This window comes from Canis lupus, chromosome 8 (genome assembly GCF_011100685.1).
Source record: "Canis lupus familiaris isolate Mischka breed German Shepherd chromosome 8, alternate assembly UU_Cfam_GSD_1.0, whole genome shotgun sequence".
NCBI lineage: Eukaryota > Metazoa > Chordata > Mammalia > Carnivora > Canidae > Canis > Canis lupus.
The window spans coordinates 15,050,037-15,073,135 of NC_049229.1; the positions used below are offsets into that span (position 1 = coordinate 15,050,037).

The 23,099-nt window shown below is 35.9% G+C and overlaps 1 protein-coding gene across 7 annotated transcripts; it reads right to left on the reverse strand.

The window, feature by feature from the left end:
* Positions 1–511: 511 nt before the first annotated feature.
* On the reverse strand, positions 512–23,053 carry MBIP (MAP3K12 binding inhibitory protein 1). Of its 7 annotated transcripts, none has more exons than XM_038544521.1 (9): positions 22,904–23,053; positions 19,103–19,222; positions 17,108–17,332; positions 16,924–17,020; positions 14,186–14,251; positions 13,800–13,967; positions 9,512–9,609; positions 2,395–2,433; positions 512–1,136 (listed from the first exon to the last, which is right to left on the reverse strand). In XM_038544521.1, exons 1-9 carry the CDS (start codon positions 22,985–22,987, stop codon positions 1,029–1,031), a joined length of 1,005 nt encoding a protein of 334 aa, XP_038400449.1. In that variant the 5' UTR covers positions 22,988–23,053; the 3' UTR covers positions 512–1,028. The 7 variants fall into 7 exon arrangements, with proteins under 7 accessions (XP_038400449.1, XP_038400445.1, XP_038400447.1 ...); XM_038544517.1 differs by having other exon boundaries at positions 512–1,133; positions 22,859–23,051; XM_038544519.1 differs by having other exon boundaries at positions 512–1,133; positions 13,800–13,952; positions 22,859–23,050.
* Positions 23,054–23,099: the final 46 nt, after the last annotated feature.

The window sequence follows — 23,099 nt, forward strand, 5'->3', positions numbered from 1 at the left end:
GAAACAATCAAGAGGCACCTGGAGACACAGAGAAGAGATGAACTGTTGGTGACCTCCTAGATACCACTATGTCCAGCTATACTTCTTGCAGTTAAATGCCAGACTTCGGATTATTTTTAACAACTTCCTGTTTACAGGCTATTTTAGGTGACTTCTGATTCTTGCAACCAAACAGTTCTTGACCTAAACATCTGCTCCTTGACTGTAGCTGCATCTTACTAAATGTTTAATTTGTAACTATGGAAATACATATACTGCCTAACATAACTGGGATTCTAAAAAAGTGAGGCTGAGAGGGACTATTTGTAATATCTAAACACTTTCAAAGACAGTCTTGGTTTTATAGAGTAACAATAGCTAAGATTTACTGAGCACCTCCCTTGGGCCAGTTTCAAAAGCTGTGCATGCATGATCTCACCTATTCATGACAAGTGTTTTATTATGATCAATCCCATTTTGCAGATAAGGAAATTAAGGCACAAAGAGGTTAATTTCCTCAAGGACACAGTCATTAAGAGAATAAAGATGGGATCTACTATTTATTTACATTAAAATTGACATTTGAAAAAAAAGTATGCATTCATTTAAAATTCATTTCAGTTGATACATTTTTGTTGAATGCCTATTAAATACAAAGTACTAATTTAAACTAATAAATTGGTTAACACTGATGTTACAAATATAAAGTCCTTTTCAATATCACTATTCAAAATAAATCTTCTGTGGTACACACACACACACACACACACACACACACAGATGTGCTTTCAAATTAAGTTTTTCAATTTCCAAATACCTCCTTTAAAACAGAAGGGAATACATTCTGACAATGCTGTTTCTAATACCTTAACCATTTCAAAATTCACTGGAATATTTGAAGATAACTTGTTGCAGGCTAAACTCACATGAAAAGAAACCTTGACTTCAGAGGGAAGTCTACATTGATAAATACATATCCACTTTGTTAATTGCAGTTTAAGTTACATGTATATATAAAAAAGTAAAATGACAAGAATGAGAGGAGTTTTTCACGGAAGGTGGTGAGTAGCCAGGGATTCTGCTTCTCTTGATTTTCTGAGCAGGGCTTGTTTGAGGGCACTAATTTTTTCATCAAGTTCAGCCAGTGAATAGTTCTGCTGTAAACAATAAGAATACAAATTGCTAAATGATTCTGAAGTATCTTAATGCAGATAAAGTGCTAAATGAACTATTTAAAATACGGTAAATATCTTTTTTTTCCTTCATGAGAATAATTCTTAAAGTGAACTATATATGTTGACTATATCATTAATTTAAAGATATAAAATAATAAGGCTTAAAGATTTCTTTCTTTTTCTTTCCTAATGACAAAGCTCTCCTGGACCTCTTGTACTTTGAAAGGATTGTAAAAACCTTTTCTTTAACCAACTATTCTCATAATCAATAATAAAAAAGTTAAACTTTAGGATTAGATAAACTGCTGGAAATTCTCTTGATGGATCAACTGCAATCAACTACCTCTCCTGAAAAAAACAGATGCTCTCAAAAATTTACTCAAAATTTTACAATTAAAAAATAAGTAGTATGCTCTTAAAAAATAAATTAAAAAAATGTTTAAATTTTCCCCAACTTTAATTTTACATCACTGCCATGAACAGATACCAGAACCTCACTAATTAAGATTCAACTAATTAATACAGTAGTACTGTGGACAGTGAGTGGTGGGCTTAAGTCAACTTCTGTCAAAGACCCTTTTATGATTTAGATGCTGCTCATCAGTAGTGTCAGCAAAGGGGGGAGGAGGAGGGGTGCCTGGCTGGCTCAGTGGGGAGAGAATATAGCTCTTGATCTTGGGAGTCCCGAGTTCAACCCCCATGTTGGATGTAGAGATTACTTAAAAGGTGGAGGGTGGGTACTAGGGTGTCTGAGTGGCTCAATCAGTTAAGCAGCAGACTCTTCTTTTGGCTCAGGTCCTGATTTTAGGGTCGTGAGATTGAAATCCCATGGGCGTAGTGCATTGGGCTCTGTGGTCAGGGTGAGGGTGGGGTGGGGAGGTGGGATTCAGAGGGTGGGTGGGGAAAAGTGAGATTCTTTCTCCCCCTCCTATTTTCTTTCTCTCAAATCTTTTTAAAAAGCAGAGGTTATATTACCATTTATTATTTTTCAGCATTTTGTAACTGATACATTCTGCTACAATTAACAGCTAGACAGACTTTTGTATTTAGCCCATCTGAATCATTCCATGCCTTGAAATAAAATTATTTAATTCAAGTCCATAAATTTAGGCTGCCCTTTTTTTCCAGTGCTAAACCCTGGGGTACGATCTAAAAGCAACCAAAGTAGGAACTTTTGATAAGAGAATTATAAAACTAATCAAACTATTTCAGAAGCCTCCATGAGAATGCAGTAATTTACCTGAGGTGGTTGAACTTTTCTTCTTTTTCCAGAAAAGCTCTAGATTAAAAGTAAAAAAAATAAGTAATCAATGCTTAGAAAATCTAAACAATTTTACTTTATAGAATATTGAACAAAATATGGAGTACCCTGGCAGAAATGAAGCCCACGACCCTGACTAGGCACTAGCTGCCAATGACATCTGCCTTCCTCCAAATGATGATAATAAAAGGACATGGTAGTAACATTGAAGCAACATGCTCCTCCCTAGCTATACACATATTCCCATTAATTCCCAGGTTCTAATGAGGATAATTACGGAAGGAGATGCTCTGGGGTCTTTTTACTTAGTTTCCTTTTTTCTAGCCTTTCATCCCAGGATATTGAACAAGTGAAGCAACATTAGACAGAGGAAAACACAATTTAGAGTACCTGGCCAAAGGGTGAAAAAACATACATGCACACACACCCTTGAGTGACATTAAGGATCATTGTGATTAGAAGCAGCTATCCACTGCTCCGCCAAGTGACTCAAGGGAATGCCGATCGTACCCTGGTCCTATCAGTGACTGGAACAGACATTGGCCCAATTCTGGCCAATGAGTAAGGGGGAGAGCTTCTGGAAAAAAAGTCCTCATTCTGAGAGAGAGCCCTCAAAGGATACAATTTTTCTGGACACTGCTGTATCTGAACAGGACACCTGAAAGTAGCTGTCTTGCCATTGGCCTGGGAAAAAGCCAACACCAAGTAGAACTGACAACTCTGATTTAGCCAATGAATCAATTACCGTGAAGGGTATACTATGCTGAACTTCCTTTATAAGATAATTTCCACACTGTTTTAAGGCAGTTTGAGTTTAAATGTTTATTACTGGGATGCCTGGGTGGCTCAGCGGTTAAGCATCTGCCTTCAGCCCAGAGCGTGATCCTGGAGTCCCAGGATCAAGTTCCTCATTAGGCTCCCTGCATGGAGCCTGCTTCTCCTTCTGCCTGTCTCTGCCTCTCTGTGAATAAATAAAATCTTAAAAAAAAAAAAAGAAAAAAAGTCTATTAAGCTGACAACATTCTCACTGACATGCTGCTGAGCCTTTTAAACTTTGACCAAATGAATTTTTTTAGATTTTGTTCTTAGTCTCACAGAACCCCAAACTTCTGAATGGCAAATTAGTATACATTTGATAAAGACACGGTCAGTGTAGGTGGCAAAATTTTCTCATGAACATTTCTAACCACTGAGATTTAGAAGAGAAGGTAAAAATTCACATTTCCCTTTGTGTCAAAAGGTGTTTCAAAGAATTTCCAGGTATGCCTTTTATCAGGAAATCATAAAGTGTTGGAATTATTAAATATGGGGGAAAACTGCTTATATAAACAGGTTCCTTCCTTTGCCAAACTGAGGTAGATACCTGTGATGGGGCCCATAGGCAAGTTAGGGCTTAATGTTTAATTTTGGTCAGAAGACTTCTTAGTCTTCTGCCTTTCCAAGAGGTGTCTTTCACACACCTGATTAAAATATACCTCCCCTTGTAAAAAAAAAAAAAAAAATTAGTAAAATATACTTCCCCTTATTTTCCTAATAGCTTAAGTCTGTAAAATATTGATAGTTTCCATGTCACTGAATAATCAGACTATTATTATATCATTAAACAAAGTGAGAAGTATCAGAATCAGGAGAATAAGGACTGATTCAGTAACTTAAACAGTAAAATGTGGTCTTTGGGGGCTTAGCTAAGTGTAGTTTCTTAAATATTTCTTCTCTTCCAGTCCCATCCCACCACCTTGATTCAGATCTTCATTTCTCCCTGGTGTGGACAATGCTATGTTTCCTAAACTATCTTCCTTGATTCTTCTCTCTCTTCAACTCGGACTTCATAATGCCACCAGATAGGAACCTAAATTATAGGCTCCTCTTTCTCAAAAAATTATGCACCAGTGACACTGTAATTGCAAACTGGTTAGTGTGGCCTTCAAGGCCTTCCAAAACATGTTTGCAATTTAATTTTCTTTTTTTTTTCTTTCTTTTTTTTAATTTTTATTTATTTATGATAGTCAGAGAGAGAGAGAGAGAGAGAGAGGCAGAGACACAGGCAGAGGGAGAAGCAGGCTTGATGCACCGGGAGCCCGACGTGGGATTCGATCCCGGGTCTCCAGGATTGCGCCCTGGGCCAAAGGCAGGCGCCAAACCGCTGTGCCACTCAGGGATCCCGCAATTTAATTTTCCAGCCAGATCCAGTTGCCATCTCTTATTTCGGGCCCACCACACATTTTACAGGAGATTAATTCCCTCTCCCTATCCTTTAGAACCAGGAGTTACCATTATAGACTGGAGTTAAGATTCCACCAAGTCAGTGCTTTGGAACAAGTTATGCATCTTCAAAAATCCAATAATGAACTATCAGCCAAACCCCATACATTCATACGTTTATTCAATGCCTACTAGAGTCTGTCTACATGCTCAAAGATGAACAAGACACAGTTCCTGCCCTTCAGAGGTTCACATTACAGTGTGAAAAATAGATGTGTAAACATGTAAGTGGTAAGTGCTAAAAATCAAGAAAGTGCTATAAAAATGAACTTGTGAAGCATGTTATATTTACTGTTTCAAAGGTCATAATTTAAAAATCAGTAATTCTTTGGAAATACTCATAAGGATTGTGTGTTTTATTATTTTTTTAATTAATTTATTTTTTTTTTAGATTTTATTTATTTATTCATGAGAATACACAGAGAGGAGAGAGAGAAGCAGAGACACAGACAGAGGGAGAAGCAGGCTCCATGCAGGGAGCCTGATGTGGGTCTCCAGGATCACGCCCTGGGCGGAAGGCGGCGCTAAACTGCTGAGCCACCGGGGCTGCCCGGATTGTGTGTTTTAAATGTTTTATTAAGTGATGCCCTTAAAAATTTTACAACATTACCACGTTCAAATCTCTCCATGTTGAATGTGAAGAGTAAAGATATTAGAACTATTACATTAGAAGGTGCAACAGAATCCTAATCTTTATTTTAATTCCTGCTTTATATATATTTTTTGGAGTTTGTTTTTAAAAGATTTTATCCATTTATTCATGAGAGAGAGAGAGAGAGAGGCGCAGAGACACAGGCAGAGGGAGAAGCAGGCTCCATGCAGGTGCCTAATGTGGGACTCGATCCCAGGACTCCAGGATCACGCCCTGGGCTGAAGGCAGGCGCCAAACCACTGAGCCACCAAGGGAATCCCTTTTTTTTTTTGGAGTTTTATGTCTATTTCATAACTGAAAAGAACTTCACTTTTAGTCTACTTTTGTTCTATGAGCCAAATACAATTTACATATTTTTTTCTATTAGCTTTTTCCCTTTTCATATGCTGCACTTTGATGTTACTCATGGTAACCAATTTCTATTCAACTATGAGTCTTCCCAATGTGTAGAATTCACCTATATATGGGACGCTTAGTGGTTGAGCTTCTGTCTGCCTTTGGCCCAGGTGTGATCCCAGGGTCTCGGCATAAGTCCTGAATCGGGCTCCCTGCATAAAGCCTGCTTCTCCCTCTGCCTGTGTCTCTGCCTCTCTGTGTCTCTCATGAATAAATAAATAAATCTTAAAATAAACAAAAAAAGAATTCACATACATGTTAATCTGATTTAAACACATTTCAGTTAAAGTCTTTTGAGTTCAGAATTCAATTTTTCTTTTTTTTAAAAGATTTTATTTATTTATGAGAGAACAGAGAGAGAGAGAGAGAGAGCGCGTGCAGCAGAGGAAGAAGCAGGCTCCATGCAGGGAGCCCGATGCAGGACTCGATCCCGGGTCTCCAGGACCATGCCCCGGGCCGAAGGCAGGCGTTCAACCGCTGAGCCACCCAGGAATCCCCTAGAATTCAATTTCTACAAAAATTCAATCCTTAAGAAATTTAATGGGCTCAATTTTCCCTTACTAAATTTAGAAGCTAGAAGACTATACAGCATATGTAGTCTTTTCTGTATGCTTTTGAAAGATATGTAAGAATATGTAATTGCGGGTGTTATTCTGTATGTTAGTAAATTGAACACCAATAAAAAAAAAAAATAAATAAAAAAAAAAAAAAAAAAAGAATATGTAATTGCCATGCATGTACTCCCAGCATGGGGATCGAAAAGTGATAAATAGGGATCCCTGGGTGGCGCAGCGGTTTGGCGCCTGCCTTTGGCCCAGGGCGTGATCCTGGAGACCCGGGATCGAATCCCACGTCAGGCTCCCGGTGCGTGGAGCCTGCTTCTCCCTCTGCCTGTGTCTCTGCACCTCTCTCTCTCTCTCTCTGTGACTATCATAAATAAATAAAAATTAAAAAAAAAAAAAAAAAAAAAAAAAAAAAAAGAAAAGTGATAAATAACATGCTATGTCCTCTACGGGGTGTATAACTCCTCTTATGTACAAAGACATTCCTAGTGCTGGATCTATTTCAAGCAAGGAGTGCGGCTCCCAGGGATGGCACATTCATTCTATTATGGAAGGGTGAGTGTGAGACTTCCTTCCCTTTGGTGTTGTGACATATTTATTCATAGGAATTGAGGACAGAGTTAATCTGAACGTTTAAACATTTTCAGTATTTCATGTTTCCTTGTAGCTATTAACTTGGACATGTCATTTCTAATACTAATTCTGAAATGATCCTTCTAATCAAATAGATATCGTTTAATAGATTTGGAAGTATTTTTTTAAAGTACTAGTTTTATCACAGGTATGGCAACCTAACACATCTAGGCCCATTCTGCTTATATTTGTAATGCTTCCTGGGGCTGAAGTTAGGTAGTCACCAAGTTCTAGACTTCAGGCCTCTGATAGTCTTAGTTCTTACCCATTCTGTTTTAACTATCACCTCTTACACAGACTCTCCTGATTCTCTCAAGTATAGGTCCTACTCTTGAAAAGTTTAGCTGATGTTTCTATCTGCATAACCTGATAGGACTTTAAATTCACATTTCCTCCCCAAATATCTCCCCCTTCAGATTTTCTTATTTCTGTCAATGATGGTATAATTTTTCTAATCAGAAAGTAGACTAATCCGTTCTCTATATCTCTTTCCACAGCCAATCAATTATCAGTATTTGTCAACTTTATTTCCCGTCTCTTGCATTAATGTCTTCTATTCTCACTCTCTTGTTCTTACTTAGTTCAGGATCTCACTTCACATCTATGGTAGTATAAAACTATCTCCTCATTCTTAGTCTCTCCCTTCCCATTTATCTTCCAGAACAGTATTAGATAAATCTTCTAAATAACTTGCAAAAGTTACTTCCCTGCTCAAATAGCATTTAGACTTTAAATACTTTATATTTCTGGGTATAGCATTTAAGGTCCTTTATAAGCTGACTATTCTACCTCTTTAGAGCCAAACACTCTAAACATTCTATGCTGTGTATAAGAGACCCCCAAAACAAGATTATGATTTGAAGGGTTGTTCTTTTGTTAACCAAGTTCAATGACACGTAGATGTTAAGCTTCATAAATCGAAGAGATTAATGAAGGAGCAAGGTCTCTCTGGAAGCATCTAACACTATGATACTCTCTTGTAAGATCAGTTCTGTTGTAACAAGAACTGTATTAACAACGTATGAAATTGAACTAGAAAAAATAATCTGCCTACGGATTACTTAATGAAGGCAGCTTGAATGGGAACAGCTTACAGTAGACTGTCATAGGCAAAAGCATAAAATCTTTATCAAGTTTTCTAGGAAGATACATTCAAAGAATCATCATAAAATTGGAAAGACCTTTCTAATTATGTAATACAACCAAGAAATCTTCTAAATTAGACCAGTAAAGGCCACATTTATACAGCTACTTCATAGATGGTTTCTGAAACTAAATAAATACTAATAGTTACTGAGATTTTACCATGTACTAGGCAGTGTGCTAAGTGCTTGACTGATATTATCTCTTTTAATCCTTGCTTCAGGCCTTAGAACTTCAGTAAACCTCATTTTTTCATGAGAGTAATAAATCACTAAAACTCTCTAAATTTCTGATCTTTGGGATTCACTGCTCATATGTATTATGTAATCTGCCTTCTTCATCTGGAAATATTTCTCTTCTGTACCTTACTCTAAATACTCAATTTACCACTTTGGAAAAACTGCTGCTATATCTAAATAATTTTAAATATATTTCACCAGTTACTTATAAGGATTCATGCTAATGAGTAATATTTTCTTTTTCTTTTTTTTTTTTAAATATTTATTTGAGACAGAGAACATGAGCAGGGAGGAAGGGCAGATAGAGAGGGAGAAGCAGGATCCTTGCTGAGCCAGGAGCCTGATGTGGGGCTCAATCCCAGGACCCGAGGAACATGACCTGAGCCAAAGGCATACGCTTAGCTGATTGAGCCACCCAGGTGCCCCATGAGTAATATTTTCACTAAATGTTTTGTAAATCAAAAAAATGTGTTCACTTCTACACGTTATTTTAGTTCTTTCTAATATGGTGCTGCTTTTAAAAAAAGAGAACCTCAGGCATTATGTATATAGTCACCCCAAAAGACTGAGGAAAATAACACAATGAGCTCAGGATCACTTGTCTGAAACCTGCTGATAATCAGCACAACATTGTTTCTTAAAGTCCTTGGAAAGGGGGATAAGGATGAATCAATGAATGCTAGAGTTGAGGAATTAAACATTGACTAGTCTTTCAAAAAGCTTGGTGGTTAAGGTAAAGAAAAAAAAATAAGGTGGCAGACTGAGATGTTTGTTTAGTATGGAGGAGAAATGCAAAACATGTATGAGTCGAGGGAAGCAGTCTGTGGACAGTAAGAGATTAAAGAAACAAAGGATAAGCAACATAGCAGGATCCCAGAGGAAGCCTTTGTTCTATAAGCTAGCATGTTCATAATGACAGGATGGACAACTACCCAGGCTCATTTATTATGCCATGAAAATGGCTGAAGTTTGAGAATTTAGGTAATATGTAACAATACCTCTCTAAAAAAATTATGAGTCTATATATAATACAGTATTTCAGAATCACAATTTTAAATTCGAGGGTAACCCCCTACGTATGACTATGTTCAACTTTGAATTATTAAAACAGTGTTTTGCCTGTAGCAGACAAATGAGAAAACTGTTAATATGATGAAGCATTGTAAAATAAAAAATATATATATACATTTAAAGACACTTATACTTACTACGGATTGAAAATATTCAGGAGAGATTCCTTCCAATTCAAGGATTTTATCCTCAAGTTTTTTAATTCTCTGATAAATATCCCTTGGCACCGGACCACCTAAATACATTAAAAAAAAAAAAAATCTGAGATACTATTGAGTAATTCCTCTTACAATTTTTATTCTTAAAATACCATGCAGGGACACCTGGGTAGCTCAGTCAGTTAAGCAGCCAACTCTTGATTTCGGCTCAGGTCATGATCAGGGTTCTGGGATCCAACCCTGAGTTGGGGGCTCCCTGCTCAGTGTGTAGTCTGCTTCAGAATTCTCTCTCTCCCTCTGCCCCTTCCACCCCCTCTTTAAACAAAAAAAACAAAACCAACCAACCAACCAACCAAAAAACCATGCATAGAAGATACTTATGCAGAGGTATGGGAAATATTTAAGCCTGAGAAGATAATGAACAAGAGTAAAATAAAATGAAATTCTTAGCTCACATTTTCTTATCACTCACTATAGGGCATATTATTCTATTACATCTCTCCCCAAGCCCCATTTATGCTTCCTATATTGCTAGTTTTATGTTAAATTCATTACAAGCTACTGAAGAGCTCCTGCATAGAAAAATTTATACTTCTGATAGATTTTGATAGTTACCTGGGAGGAGAAAAATGCACAGGGACAACTAACAGCTCAATTCAGTGACTGCTGTTATGTCTTTACCACTTCCTTCCATTTGTATTTCTCCTTACATGCCACATTTTCTCTTTTAACCTCAAAAAATGTTAAAAGAGGAGCTTTATCATAATTCTTAACTAACAAACTTTCCATAGAGAGGGAAGATAAATTAAATTAAGGTTACTCAAATTTCACGGTTACGGTTATATACCAAACCCTCTTATTTCTCAGCACCTCAATGTGACCATTCTGTCTACAACCCCCCATCTCTCTATGGATACCACAACCTCCAAATTGGTCTCCTTTCTGCCTTGCTTCCATAGTCTATTCTTTTTTTTTTTTTTTTTAAAGATTTTATTTATTTATTCATGAGAGACACAGAGAGAGGCGCACAGACACAGGCAGAGGGAGAAGCAGGCCCCATGAAAGGAGCCCGACATGGGACTTGATCCCGGGTTTCCAGGATCACGCCCTGGGGGCGCTAAACCACTGAGCCACTGGGGCTGCCCCTCCATAGTCTATTCTTAACACAGCAGTGACCCTTTTAAAATGTAAAAGTCAGTGTCATATCTCTGCTCAAAACCTTCTACAGCTTTTGCATTTCACTCAGATTAAAAATCAGAGCCTTTATAGTAGTATTCAAGGTTCTGCACAATTTGGACCTTGTCTCCACACCCTTATCATTCTAGCCACTTGATTCCTTTTTTCTGTTATTCAAGTAGGCCAAATACTCTCACCTGTACTTCCCTCCTCCATATTCACAAGGATTGCTCTCCCCAACTTCAGGTCTGAGATCAAAAGTTATCAGCAAGGCCTTCTCAGACCACCCTGTAATAAAATATAATGCTACAACCTCCCGCCTCACCACAATCCCTATCCTTTCTCTTATTTTTCTCCAAACCATTACTACTACCTGACAGTCCATATATTTTGTTTATTGCCCATTTCTCTACTTTAATATAAGCTCCAGGAGGGCTTAATATTCTTTGGTTCATTGGGTATGGCTGTGCAGCTTGTGCACTGCACAAATCTGGGAACCATCAGTTCACGAACCACACAGGTGCTCGGTATTTACTGACTGAATGAATACATAATTAGATAATCATTATGCAATTAAAGCATATGGGCAAATTTTCATATCAAAAGTATCACCTTGTTAAATACAAAAACTCTAGGAATAGGTTTCATTTTTGAGAATGTTTTTTTATCTTCGATTCTGGGTCGTTCCTGCTCTTGAGTAAGGTAAAATGAATAACTTATTCAACTGACTTTGCTCTTGCTGTCTCCTTTACCTAGAATGTCTATATATCTCACTTCCGAATCTCTTAAGAGCTAGTTCAAACTTGACTAAATCAGTGAAGCACTGCCTCAATCTCTTCACATGGAGGCTCCTTGTGCCCCCACCATACACTTCCTTCATAGCCCCTATAACATTTCACTTCAATATTATTCTTTCTTCAGATTATAAAGTTTTTGAAGCTAGGGACTGCAACTATATCATTTTATAGCATCCCTTATGTCTAAAATAGCACTTGGCACATAGGCATTCAACAGATATTTTTCATAATTAACTACTTGATACAATTAGATTTTTTTTTTTAAATCTAGAGAGAGAGGGAGGGAGAGTGAGCACAAGATGGGGAAGTGGAGAGGCAGAGAGAAAGAAAGAGAATTCCAAAAGGCTCCCATGCCCAGTGTGCGGAACCCTACAAAGCTCAATCTCATTACCCTGAGATCATGACCTGAGCCAAAATCAAGAGTTGGATGCTTAACTGACTAAGCCACCCAGGTGCCCTGATACCATTAGACCTAATAAGCCAATCAATCCTTTTATACAGTTGTTTTTTAAAATCCATTTATTATGGGTGAGATTAATTTTTAATGCTAATCTCCTATTACCCTCATAGTTTTACTCAGTCTCATCTTCTACTTCCATCCAGCAAATACTCCAGCTAGACTGGACTCAAATTCCCTAACTGTATTTTTTGTGTTGCCTCAGTGCTTTTTACAGATGATGTTCCCTCTTTTTGGAATAATTTGCTCCTGCCTGGTTACTACTCCTTCAAGGGCACAAATGTCACTTCACCAGGGATGCCATCTCTTGACTTGCTGTAAAGAGCTGAACAATAACTTTGTGTACCCACTGCACTTTGCATATTATCTGAAAAGGTGAAACGAGCAATAGTTCATTTAAAAACTCTTGAATACCTGGTTTGGTACCAGACACTGCACTAAGTACAAAGTTAAAGAACATGACAGATAATTTGCTCTCACAGACCTTATTATCTAGCAAGGGAAACAGATATTAAACACACACAATTGTGATAAATGCTATAAAGGAGGATAGGGAGTTACCAGGTGCTTTTGAGACTACATAAAGAGAAATCCATACCAGTCTAGGATCAGGAGGAGAAAGCACAGTCAAAGCCTTGGTAAAGGCCCTAGGACAGCAAAATGAGTGGGAATTGGGAAGCCTACAGATGGGGCTAGAACTATCAATGTAGATCATATCATGCTACTTAAAATTACAATCCCCTCCTATCCCAAGCCTTTTTTATCCTCTCCTGGTCAAGCTTTTATCTGTAGCTCTTCTTATGTAGCATATAATTTATGTACTAGAATTTCTGTTCACATGTATTTTCAGTGCCTAGAATAGCACCTGGCTCATAGTAGGAACTTAGTATTTATCTGTGGAATGAGTAAGTACTAAGTTTGGTATGCATATAAGGGTAACAAGAAACCACCTAAGAATTTTCAGCTGGGGAATAACAAGATCAGATTTGAACTTCAGGAAAAGTAATTTGGCCACTGGTAGAGAATTGGTCTTGAGGAAGAAGTCTAGTGGCAAAGCAACCAGCTAATACCCTTCCATCAGTCCGAGGCAGAGAACACAGTGATTTCAACTATAGTAGCTGTGGAAGTAGATAGAAGCAGGTAGTTCTTGAGAAATATTTAGAAGAATCAATAGCATCTGGTGACTTCTGGTGACTAAACAGGGAGAGAGACTCAGGCTTTGCAGCCAGTTAAGATTGAGGTTTGATTTCTATTTGTGATTACTACCTTGGGCATGTTGCTTGAGCCCTCTGTACTCAGTTTATCTGACAATAACAGCATTGACACCTTACAGGGGTACTATTAAATACTGAGTGAGTTGACATATATACTACTTTGAGAGTGACTGGCACTTAGTATTATTTAGTTCACTTCCCCTATGGCATTTACAATTTATATGCTTATCCTGACTGAAAGATCCCTGAGGACTAAGATCACACTTACCGATATTTTGTACCTAGCACAGTGGGTGATAAGAATGAGATATGTGATTAAGTTACGAAATTGGTGGCAAGAAAAAGACTACATTAATTTCCAGCTGAGACTTAATAAACTGAGAATGTCAGTATTTGGAATCTGTTCCCATTCTACTAACAGTCTCAAACTGGTGAGAAGTGTAAGAGGAGGAGGAAGAGCATAAACACATAACCATAGATTCCTTGAGAGTAGGGACTATGCTTATTCATCTTCGTACCAATCAGAACAATGTTTTGTACATGGCAGGTACTCAATGGAAATTCTGTGACTCAATAAATTAGAGTTTCTTTATCTGTGGGGCACTGCCAAGCACTCTGCTTACCTGTTTGCAATCGCAAGTGAGCCTCAATATTTTGTAGTCTTTCTTCTACAGCCTGATTACCACAATCTCGGAGCATGCTGTTAGGCTTATGACCTGACCCTTGAATTCCTTCAGGTCTAGTCTGTGGTCCATATGTATTCACAACTCTAGAAACTAAATAAGAAACTTCTGAAACATAAATTTAATAGGTTTAAAGTCAGAAATTCTATCTCCCTAACAGTACTTTATATTCTTTGTATAAAGACCATCTAACCATCAACCCAAGAAAGAAGCCAAGACTTTTTGTTTAAAAATAAAATTTAGACAGGAAGGTGATTTTTATTTCATTTTGCTTATAATCTACAATAAGCTTCTGTCAATGATGAAGATATGTAGTGGACACTTACCTTTCACATGACTTTTAAATCCTGGGTAAGGAGTAAAAATGGCATCAGTTCTTGCACAACTGTTTTCTAAGGAGAATTCAGATGAGTATAAGTGTAAATATATTCTTAACTTCAAATGTATGAGATTTTGATAAACTTTCAATCATTCAAATTAACATACTAACAAGAGAATTATTATTTTAAATAATAGTAATTAAATTACCATCTTATACAGGATAAAATATAGTGACCCTTACCCTCTAAAATTTATAATCTGTAATCTTCTCTAATTTTCAGATTTACATACAGAAAAATATCAGCATTCAGTGGCATAACTTAATATAATTTTTAATAAACACCAATATCCCCCCAAACCATCTGGGTCTTTGGAGAAAATATATTTTATAGAGAGCATTTAATTCTAAGCCAAAGAGACATTATTCCCTTTATTTCATCATATAAATAAAAAGAACTTAGTACTTTTACTGAAATATCTTTTTAAAAAAATACAGCATTTTGATATTGCTGATCAAATTAGGGATCATCTAATAATAAGGATTAATCATACATAATACATTTTTATTTCAGAACTCCACACAAAAAAGAATAACACATACTTTTCCACTTTACCTAGGTTTCCAATGCTCATTTAAAAATCTAGGGCAGCCCAGGTGGCTCAGCGGTTTAGTGCCACCTTCAGCCCAGGGGGTGATCCTGGAGACCTGGGATCGAGCCCTACATCAGACTCCCTGCATGGAGCCTGCTTCTCCCTCTGCCTGTGTCTCTGCCCCCACCCCCTTCTCTCTCTGTATGTCTCTCATGAATAAATAAAATCTTAAAAAAAAAAAAAATCTCTAATCACAAAAGCTATCTCTTTCCAGACTGCTCTTTTCAAAAAATTCAATTTTTGGAAAAATAAGTTGTAAAAATTTGTTCTAATTTTTTCTAAGCTGAGAAGTATAATTTTCTTCAAATTAGGTTATCAACAAATAAATTAAAAACCCATGGGAAAACTGGACTAATGTTAACATAATATAAAAATGTTTCAAATATAAAATAATATTTAAAATGACATTAAGTAAACCATGCATTGATGTAAATTTCCTGAAAAACTCCCCTGATTTTATAATAAAAAATAGTTGGTAAAAGAGATTCTGAAAGAAAATTCTTTTTTTCCCCTATGGAATTAAAAAAAATAAATCTGATGTTTATATTTTAAGTCAAATTGACAGGTATCAAAGGAATACACTAACACATTACAATACATTCATATTTTTTCAGTCTAAGTTTCCTTAATTGTTCGGCTGACAAATCAAACTGTATGAATATAATTCCAAATTCATCTTTTGTATATAGATGATACTAAACAAAATCATTTTCTTTTTCTTTGAGACACCTCAATATACGTCTAAAGGGCCATCACTTCACCATTCTCTTTCTACCATTTCATGGGGCTAAGGGTTAAAAAAAGAAGCTATCATCCATTCCAGAGTTATATTCCAAGTATATAGATTAACTGACCCATCAGTGAGAAATTCAGCATGGTGTGAAGATAGTGAATGTATGAGTGCTAGTCACTCTCCACAGCAATTCTTGCTAGCACTGTTTTGAGCCAGCAAGGGATTGAATGGACCAGGGAATCCTGCTGAGCATTTCAATTCTTGTCAATTTCTATCCCCTGGTGGTTTATAATAATAGAGTTAGCAGGGAGAACAGAGGAATAACATTACTGACACATGTGCTTGCTCCCTCAACAAACCCTTTCTCATAGGTTGCTTGCAGTTGGATGGACTGTACCTGAGCTTTTGCCACTATTGTACCTGTTCTGAAAAGCTAACAGGAATATACAGTAAGTCTAGAAATATGCATATATAATGTTAATAGCAGAAAAGGCTGAATTTAGGACCCACTTGAGCCTGTATTATTTCATTATTAAGAGAATCAGTGCACCAACATAAGAGTCAATTCTAGGTTCATCTGACAATTCTGTATTCATAATAATTAGCTAAGAGATGTTACAGGCAACAAGAAAAGTGTTCATTCCAATTAGGAACTCTTCTCCATAATTTTTTCTAAGAACTACTTGTTCTGATTATTACTAGGATGCCTGAGTAAGATCTACGCCAGTGCTATGCAGTATTTTGTATTCTGCAGCATACCTGCAGATCTGTAAATACACTATAGCATCAAGTGGAGAGGAAAAGGAGAATCTGATGAAAAACACCAAATGTATACATTATGAGAGAAAGGAAAAAAAAGCATAAGACGCCATAGTCTTGATGACAGATTGCTTTTATCATGACAGAAAACATTTCAAAAAGCTAAGGAGTAGTGAGAAAACTGCTCCCTCTTGAGGAGTATTAACTTTACTAAGCTCACTTTATGTATTAACATAGTTTCAAAAGTACATTTATAGGCTCAAAATTTATATAGCTTAGTTCCTTATTAGTGAGACTAAACAATGCAGTCACCCATACTTCATTTCCTAAAGGAACTTTAAAAGAATCTTCACCTGTGGCAAACATTAGCCCTTTTGTGTCTGCATTTATTTGATTTTTTGCATAATTAAAATGAAAACTGTTTTTGCAATGTAGTCTTATTAAATAGAAAGAATTTCTGTTGCCTTAGTTTCTAAATAAACCTGTGAAATAAATTAAATTGTGATTTAATGTTCATTTTTAAAAACAAATGAAAAATCAGAGCAACTCTAAAAACTATGCTTAAAATCCTATGAAAATTTACTTCTTCCAGGTAGTTACCTTGATTACAATCAATAACATTGCAAAATTCCCTGACGTTGTTTTCATTGATTTCAGCTTGCTTTCTTTCAATAAACGCAGATATTCGTCTGTCAATCTATAAACAATAAGTATGCATGTTTTAACAATTCAAGCATAAGACTTAAAATCATACTCTTCCCACCCCCAAATAAAACCTTCTTACTTCTGCTTTTCCAGCCTTTATTTGTACTACTTCTGGATCAAAATGGATCTGTGTCTTTTTCACATCTCCTAAATCACAATCTTCGTGCTTTTCTTCCTCTTGTAGGTCACTAATGGGAAATTTGGCATTTACTTCATTCTTGTTCCCTGTTTCTGTTCTTTCTATCTCTCCAACAATAGTTGTATTCTCCTCTTTAATCAGAGGCTGAAGTTTTGCTAAAAAAGGCTGAGAAGAACACAATTCCATCTGCAGACGTTCAAACTAATCAAAATTAATTACATATTTAATATTTATACAAATTTCCACTAAGTAAATGCAATATTTACTACCAATTAACTACATATAAAAACTTGGCATATCAGGACACATACATCTGATCACATGTAAATGTTTGCTGTTCTCTGCTATTGTGACCATTATCATTTGGTATAAATCTGCTTAAAAAAAAAAAAAAGAAAGAAAGAAAGAAAACCTGAGGAAATTTAAAATTTTCTTTGAGGGAATCATTCTGTCACTCATCTTTTATTTTGTGCCAAATCAAAGCCTCAGCCTCTGGCACCAATGCCACTTAATTAACATGTCATTCAAATGCCTCCTCAGAACACTAAGGCTTAGTATTTTTCCTCCTTAACATGAGAGCCAGTGCTCTCACTCAGCAAAGCCCTGCATTATCACTGTATCACTGGAGATTCTCCACTTGAAACTGCAGTTGGCCAAAGTGAATGAGAGAGCACAGACATGAAATATATAGGTGTTATGCTGAGTGAACACTCAGGCTTTTCCTGACATGGCAAGATATCTTCTTGGGTCATGAAATTAAATTTTTAAAAAAGAAAATGAACAAGGAAAAAAAAAAAAAACTACCAAGATCCACAGCTGAAAAGAGATATATGTCTATCACTATACTAGAGGAGGTTAAAAAAAACAAAAAACCGATTATATAATGTAAATTATACTACTCATCTCCCTCCCCCCCATAATCAGGCCTCAATTGAGTTCTATTGCTCATTATTTCTGTCCTTTAACATTAGGGTTAACTATTTCAACATGAAACAGAATTAAAATTTCCCATAAAGGCATTGAACAGAGAGCTGAAAATTAATGTTTATTCCATTAATCAAAACACACCAATACTTGTCAATGTTCCAGTTATTTTTCATACCTATAATTTTGCTTGTTGTTTATTATACCAAGTACTCTTCTGAAACCTTGTAACATTTTGATAGCAGTAAAATGACCAATCCAAACAGTTCTCCCACTTACCTTCTGACACTTCATATTTTATATTTTGATTAGAGATAAACCTCAAACTTACAACAATTATAATTGCAGAGATGTTCAATTGGAAACCAGCAAGATCATACTACTGTTCAATTATTGAACTGAAATATTAAAAATATTGCAATACTATTATAAATAATTCAATGTTGACTTCTAATATAAAGGATGAATTCAAACTGTTAAGAAAAGATAAAATAGTGACTGGCTACTTACTAAGATGAGACATTAATGTCACAGAAATTACTTTCTTTTTAAAAACTATGCTGAAACTGTTTAATTGCAATAGACACTCCAGGATGTGTCATGCTGGGATAATGCCACTTCTTGAACCACTGAAAGCACTCCATGAGCCTCCAAACTCACCCAAGGCATGGAATCATTATCATAGCATGACACACACCTGCCGTGTCTTATTGCTTAATTATAACCCACCATAGATGCAACTGTATTGAATTTTCAGTCAAAGTCTAGAATTGAATAGAATTGCATTCATTCAATCTTCATAGCCACACTGGCCTATTGGGCTATATTCCTGACTGTTCAGATCACTATGTAAATTAACAGATTTGGATCTAATCTGGCTGAAGTAACCTTTTATTGATAACACTATTAATACAATGTTAGGACAGAACTGACAAATACTCTAGCTTATAATTTAACTACAATTAATTTCCATTCTTAATACTGACTTAACATTTTTAACAAGAAATTTACCTGTAAATATAAAACATGTTGCTCAAGTGCACTAAAGAGCAATGCGGGCTGGAATGCTGAGAGGCTCTGGAGCTTGTTCCAATCGATTGTAATTTTCACCACATCATCTCTGAGGTTAAGCTTCAAAGGGGCAAACCAGCAACATCACAAAAATTACACGATTAAGCTGTATATATAGGATGTCACAAAAATAGTATTTCTTTAGGGTAACATGACTATCTAGCTCAAAGTTATCAGATTTTTAACAATACATTAAAATGCTTGTTATGCACCTCGTTACCATTTTAAAAGGCCATGAAAGGTGCAATTTTCATAGAAAAAACACAATGGTATCTCATTCTAATTCTATTCTTGGGTCTGTGTAATGGGACCATCTTACAGGTGAAACACCATCCACAAAAGATGGAAACATGAGGCTTTTTTGATACTTCATTATCTAAAACCTTTGGATGAGGGCCAAAATAGGCTTGCCCTATTCAGTACTTCCAGCTCAGAGCATTAAACAGAAGGGGCAGACACATTTATGAAAGTTCTCATACAAATATTTCTTTTTGTTAAATATGTACACAGACATAACTGACATATATCATTACCCTGATGTTTTCTGAATCATATTTTTATCATTTTCATCTTTAACCAATTTTAAAATAATCTAAAAATCAAGATTATTCATACAGATTATAAAGCCTAGGGATAAATGGCAACATGTTTATCTACTTCAAATAAAAAACTATTATCTAGCTGTGGAAATCTGAATGTAAAAAAGAAATACTCCTCCACAATAGTGAAATAAATGGTCAGAGACTGAATGGAATGGCTAGATCTTTTGCTAACTAGTATTTTCTAATACTGTGTGAGGGGGCTTGTCATATAAAACTTATAAGTTGGCTATGTATGACCTATTAGAATAAAATTATAAACAGAAAACTATCAAGAACCTGAATATAAAATTATCATCAAAATCAATGAAAATTTTAGAGTGAAAGCCTCAATCTCTAGGCTTTCAAGTGAATACAAATGAACCTCATAAACTTTTCTAGAGACATGTGTTTATAGCATACTATAAAGCTATGATGCATGGTAGAATTAAGTTTATTTTTTTTTCAGAAATCATTTATTAAGTCATGTTTTCCACAAAATAAAGGCAAGTATTACATTAGTTCAAATACTGATGTTATGAGTTGTGATTCTAATAAAACAAAAAGATGAATCACTGTACAAAGAACCAGAAATCCAAAGTTACCCAAAAAAGGCAGTATACTTAATGAATACTGTATGACAAAAATTTACCACCTTTTCCATGAGACAAGAAACATTTAAAGTCTGTATCAGACAACTATAAAGAAATAAGAAATTTTGGATAGGCTACACTGGCAGAGATTAGATTATATTAACTAAAGTTTTACATTAAGATTACTGCATTAATCTTAGTTTATATTATTTAATTACTGTACTTCTACAGTCCTCTAAGAGATCTACAGTTCCTAACAAATTTATAAATAGAGTTTTGGGATAACACAGACAAATCCTCAACTAAAGTAAAGCATCAAATTTCCTAAAGAAAATAAACAAATAAAATAAATCTTAATGTTGGGATCATATTCTCCTTTCAATTCAGCATAATTATGTAAGCCTTTCAAGCACAATTAAAGACACTTGGTTTTTTTAAAGAAAACTACATAATGATACAAATTAACTTTAAAATTATCATAATATATCCAACTATTTATTCAACAAATTCCCTATTAGTAATACGAATTCGATGCATTTTTACCCTTTATAACTTGTAAACGTAAAGCATTCACTCAAAAATGTATTGGTGTGACATTAATATGGACTATTTAAGTAAGCATTTTCCATAAAAAATTAGTATGAAACTCCAAGCTAACAATAAATAATGCTTCAACTTGGTAGAATGAGCCATGCTGTGGCAAGCAATAAGGTTAAAATAAGTAAATTTGAAATCTGGGATACTTTTTAACATTCAATTTTATGTTTCCTATTGAGGAGAGCCAACAATATAATGATACTATGCAGAATGAAACTAGGCATATTGAAACTTACTTTTTTTTTTTTTGAAACTTACATTAAAAAAAATATCCTATAAACTTGTTGCAAAAGTACATAGTGATTTCCTCCAGGGGCAATTTTATAATATTGTGGCTTTCATTCTTCCCTTTAAACAATACATCTCAAAATATAAAGACTAATATCAAAATAGTATTTAATTGATGAGACAATGATTTAATTTTTTGACACCTGTATAGATGGTCCCTTCAATGTGTCATGTAAACTTTCCAAATATGTACTCTCAACATTTTTGACAGGTGACATAAGTAAACTTTAATCACAAAATACGCGAATGTTTAAAATCTGTAAATGAGTTTTAAAAATTCAGTATGCAAAAATATTTCAAAAGAAATGTTTAAATTATTTCTTAATGTTACTTTAAAAAATTTATCACCACTGAAAATAAAACTGTAAATTACAGGTAAGCATAAACTTTTTTCATCGTGACATTAAAATATAAATAAACCTTAAAATTCCAATATCCAAGACAGAAAACGTTCTCAGACTTTTAACCATTACAGGTCTTGGGTGATAAGACTAAAATGTTAATGTCCCCAAGTCTTTAAAAAATTTTAATAAGTTGGCGGCAAACAACTGAGCTCAACAGTTACAACTTTTAGCAGATTCTGTTAATAATTGTTCCGTTAGACCAAATTAAATGTTTAACTTAGAGTAATGCTTTTTCTAAGGACAAACATATTAGGATTTTTAAAAATACTGAAATAACCTTTTAAAAAATTAATTCTCCATCCACTCACGGCTTTTAAAAATAACTTTTTACAAACTAGACAGGTGTTGTTTTCATAAACATTATCCTCGACATAAATGTTTGCTGTGCCTACTACATGCACTAATACCAACCCCATAACAAACTTTTAGAGTAAAAAAATATTCCGTCTAAGATACAAAAGATTTCCTTTTTAAAAGCAAACAAACTTATTTTCAAGTTGTTTATCATTTGTAATATGCTTTGCATTTTATTTCATGAAACAGTTGACTTGATTGAATAGTGTAAGGAGTACTTTTATTTAAACCCAATTTATTATGACATTTCTGCAGAAGCTATTCATCAGTCAGTTAAATTAGCTAATAATTAAATGACAAACAGTTCTGATGCAAACTCTATCAATCATGGATAACTCATCGAATTTTATGCAAGAAGTATTTACATTAATTCCTTTCATTTTTCCTCCCCATATGAAAGGGTAAGAGATGCACATGTAACAACCAGAAGGAAAAAAAAAAAAAGAAAGAAAACCAAGTGACTCCTAAAAGCAAATCAACCCCCCCCCCCCCCCAAAAAAAAAGCGGAGAGAGCTTTGCCAAAACTCTCAGGCCGTTACTTCTATCAATTTCTATCACAAATTCACTGAAGGATAGGGGATGCTGAGCGCCAGGCACCCTCCAAACCCACAAAGCTTTTTACGCCTTCGCTCTCTCCAAGCATGTTCTTCTGGGAGCCAGGTTTTTCACTTACACTATCCTCTCACTCTTGGGGAGAATTGCCAGCCCGTACGGCCTTCCTCGCTCCGACCGCAGCTAGGCTCAGGCTCCTCCGCCGGCCTCAGTACTCAGTCCCGGTCCCCGGCAGCCCTAAGCAGCCCCCCGCCTCCGCTAGAGGAAAAAAGGGGGGAGGGGCCGGAGAGTTCCCAACCCCCTGCTCTGCTCCCACAGACCACCACTCACTTGTCCCACCAGGCTATGCAGTGAGCGAAAGATTTCGCGGAGCACCTCTTGGGAGAGATTGGGGCTGCAGCTCCGTTCCGGACTCCTGTCACCACTGCTCGAGAGGCTAAGCTCAACGGCAGCAGCCATGACACCTTCGCAGGCTACCCCCGCCACCACCGAGCTGTGCTCACAACACCCGCCCCCCTCGCCCGCCCGCTTGCGTCGCCGGTAAATGACGTAAAAACACAGCGTCTCGTCC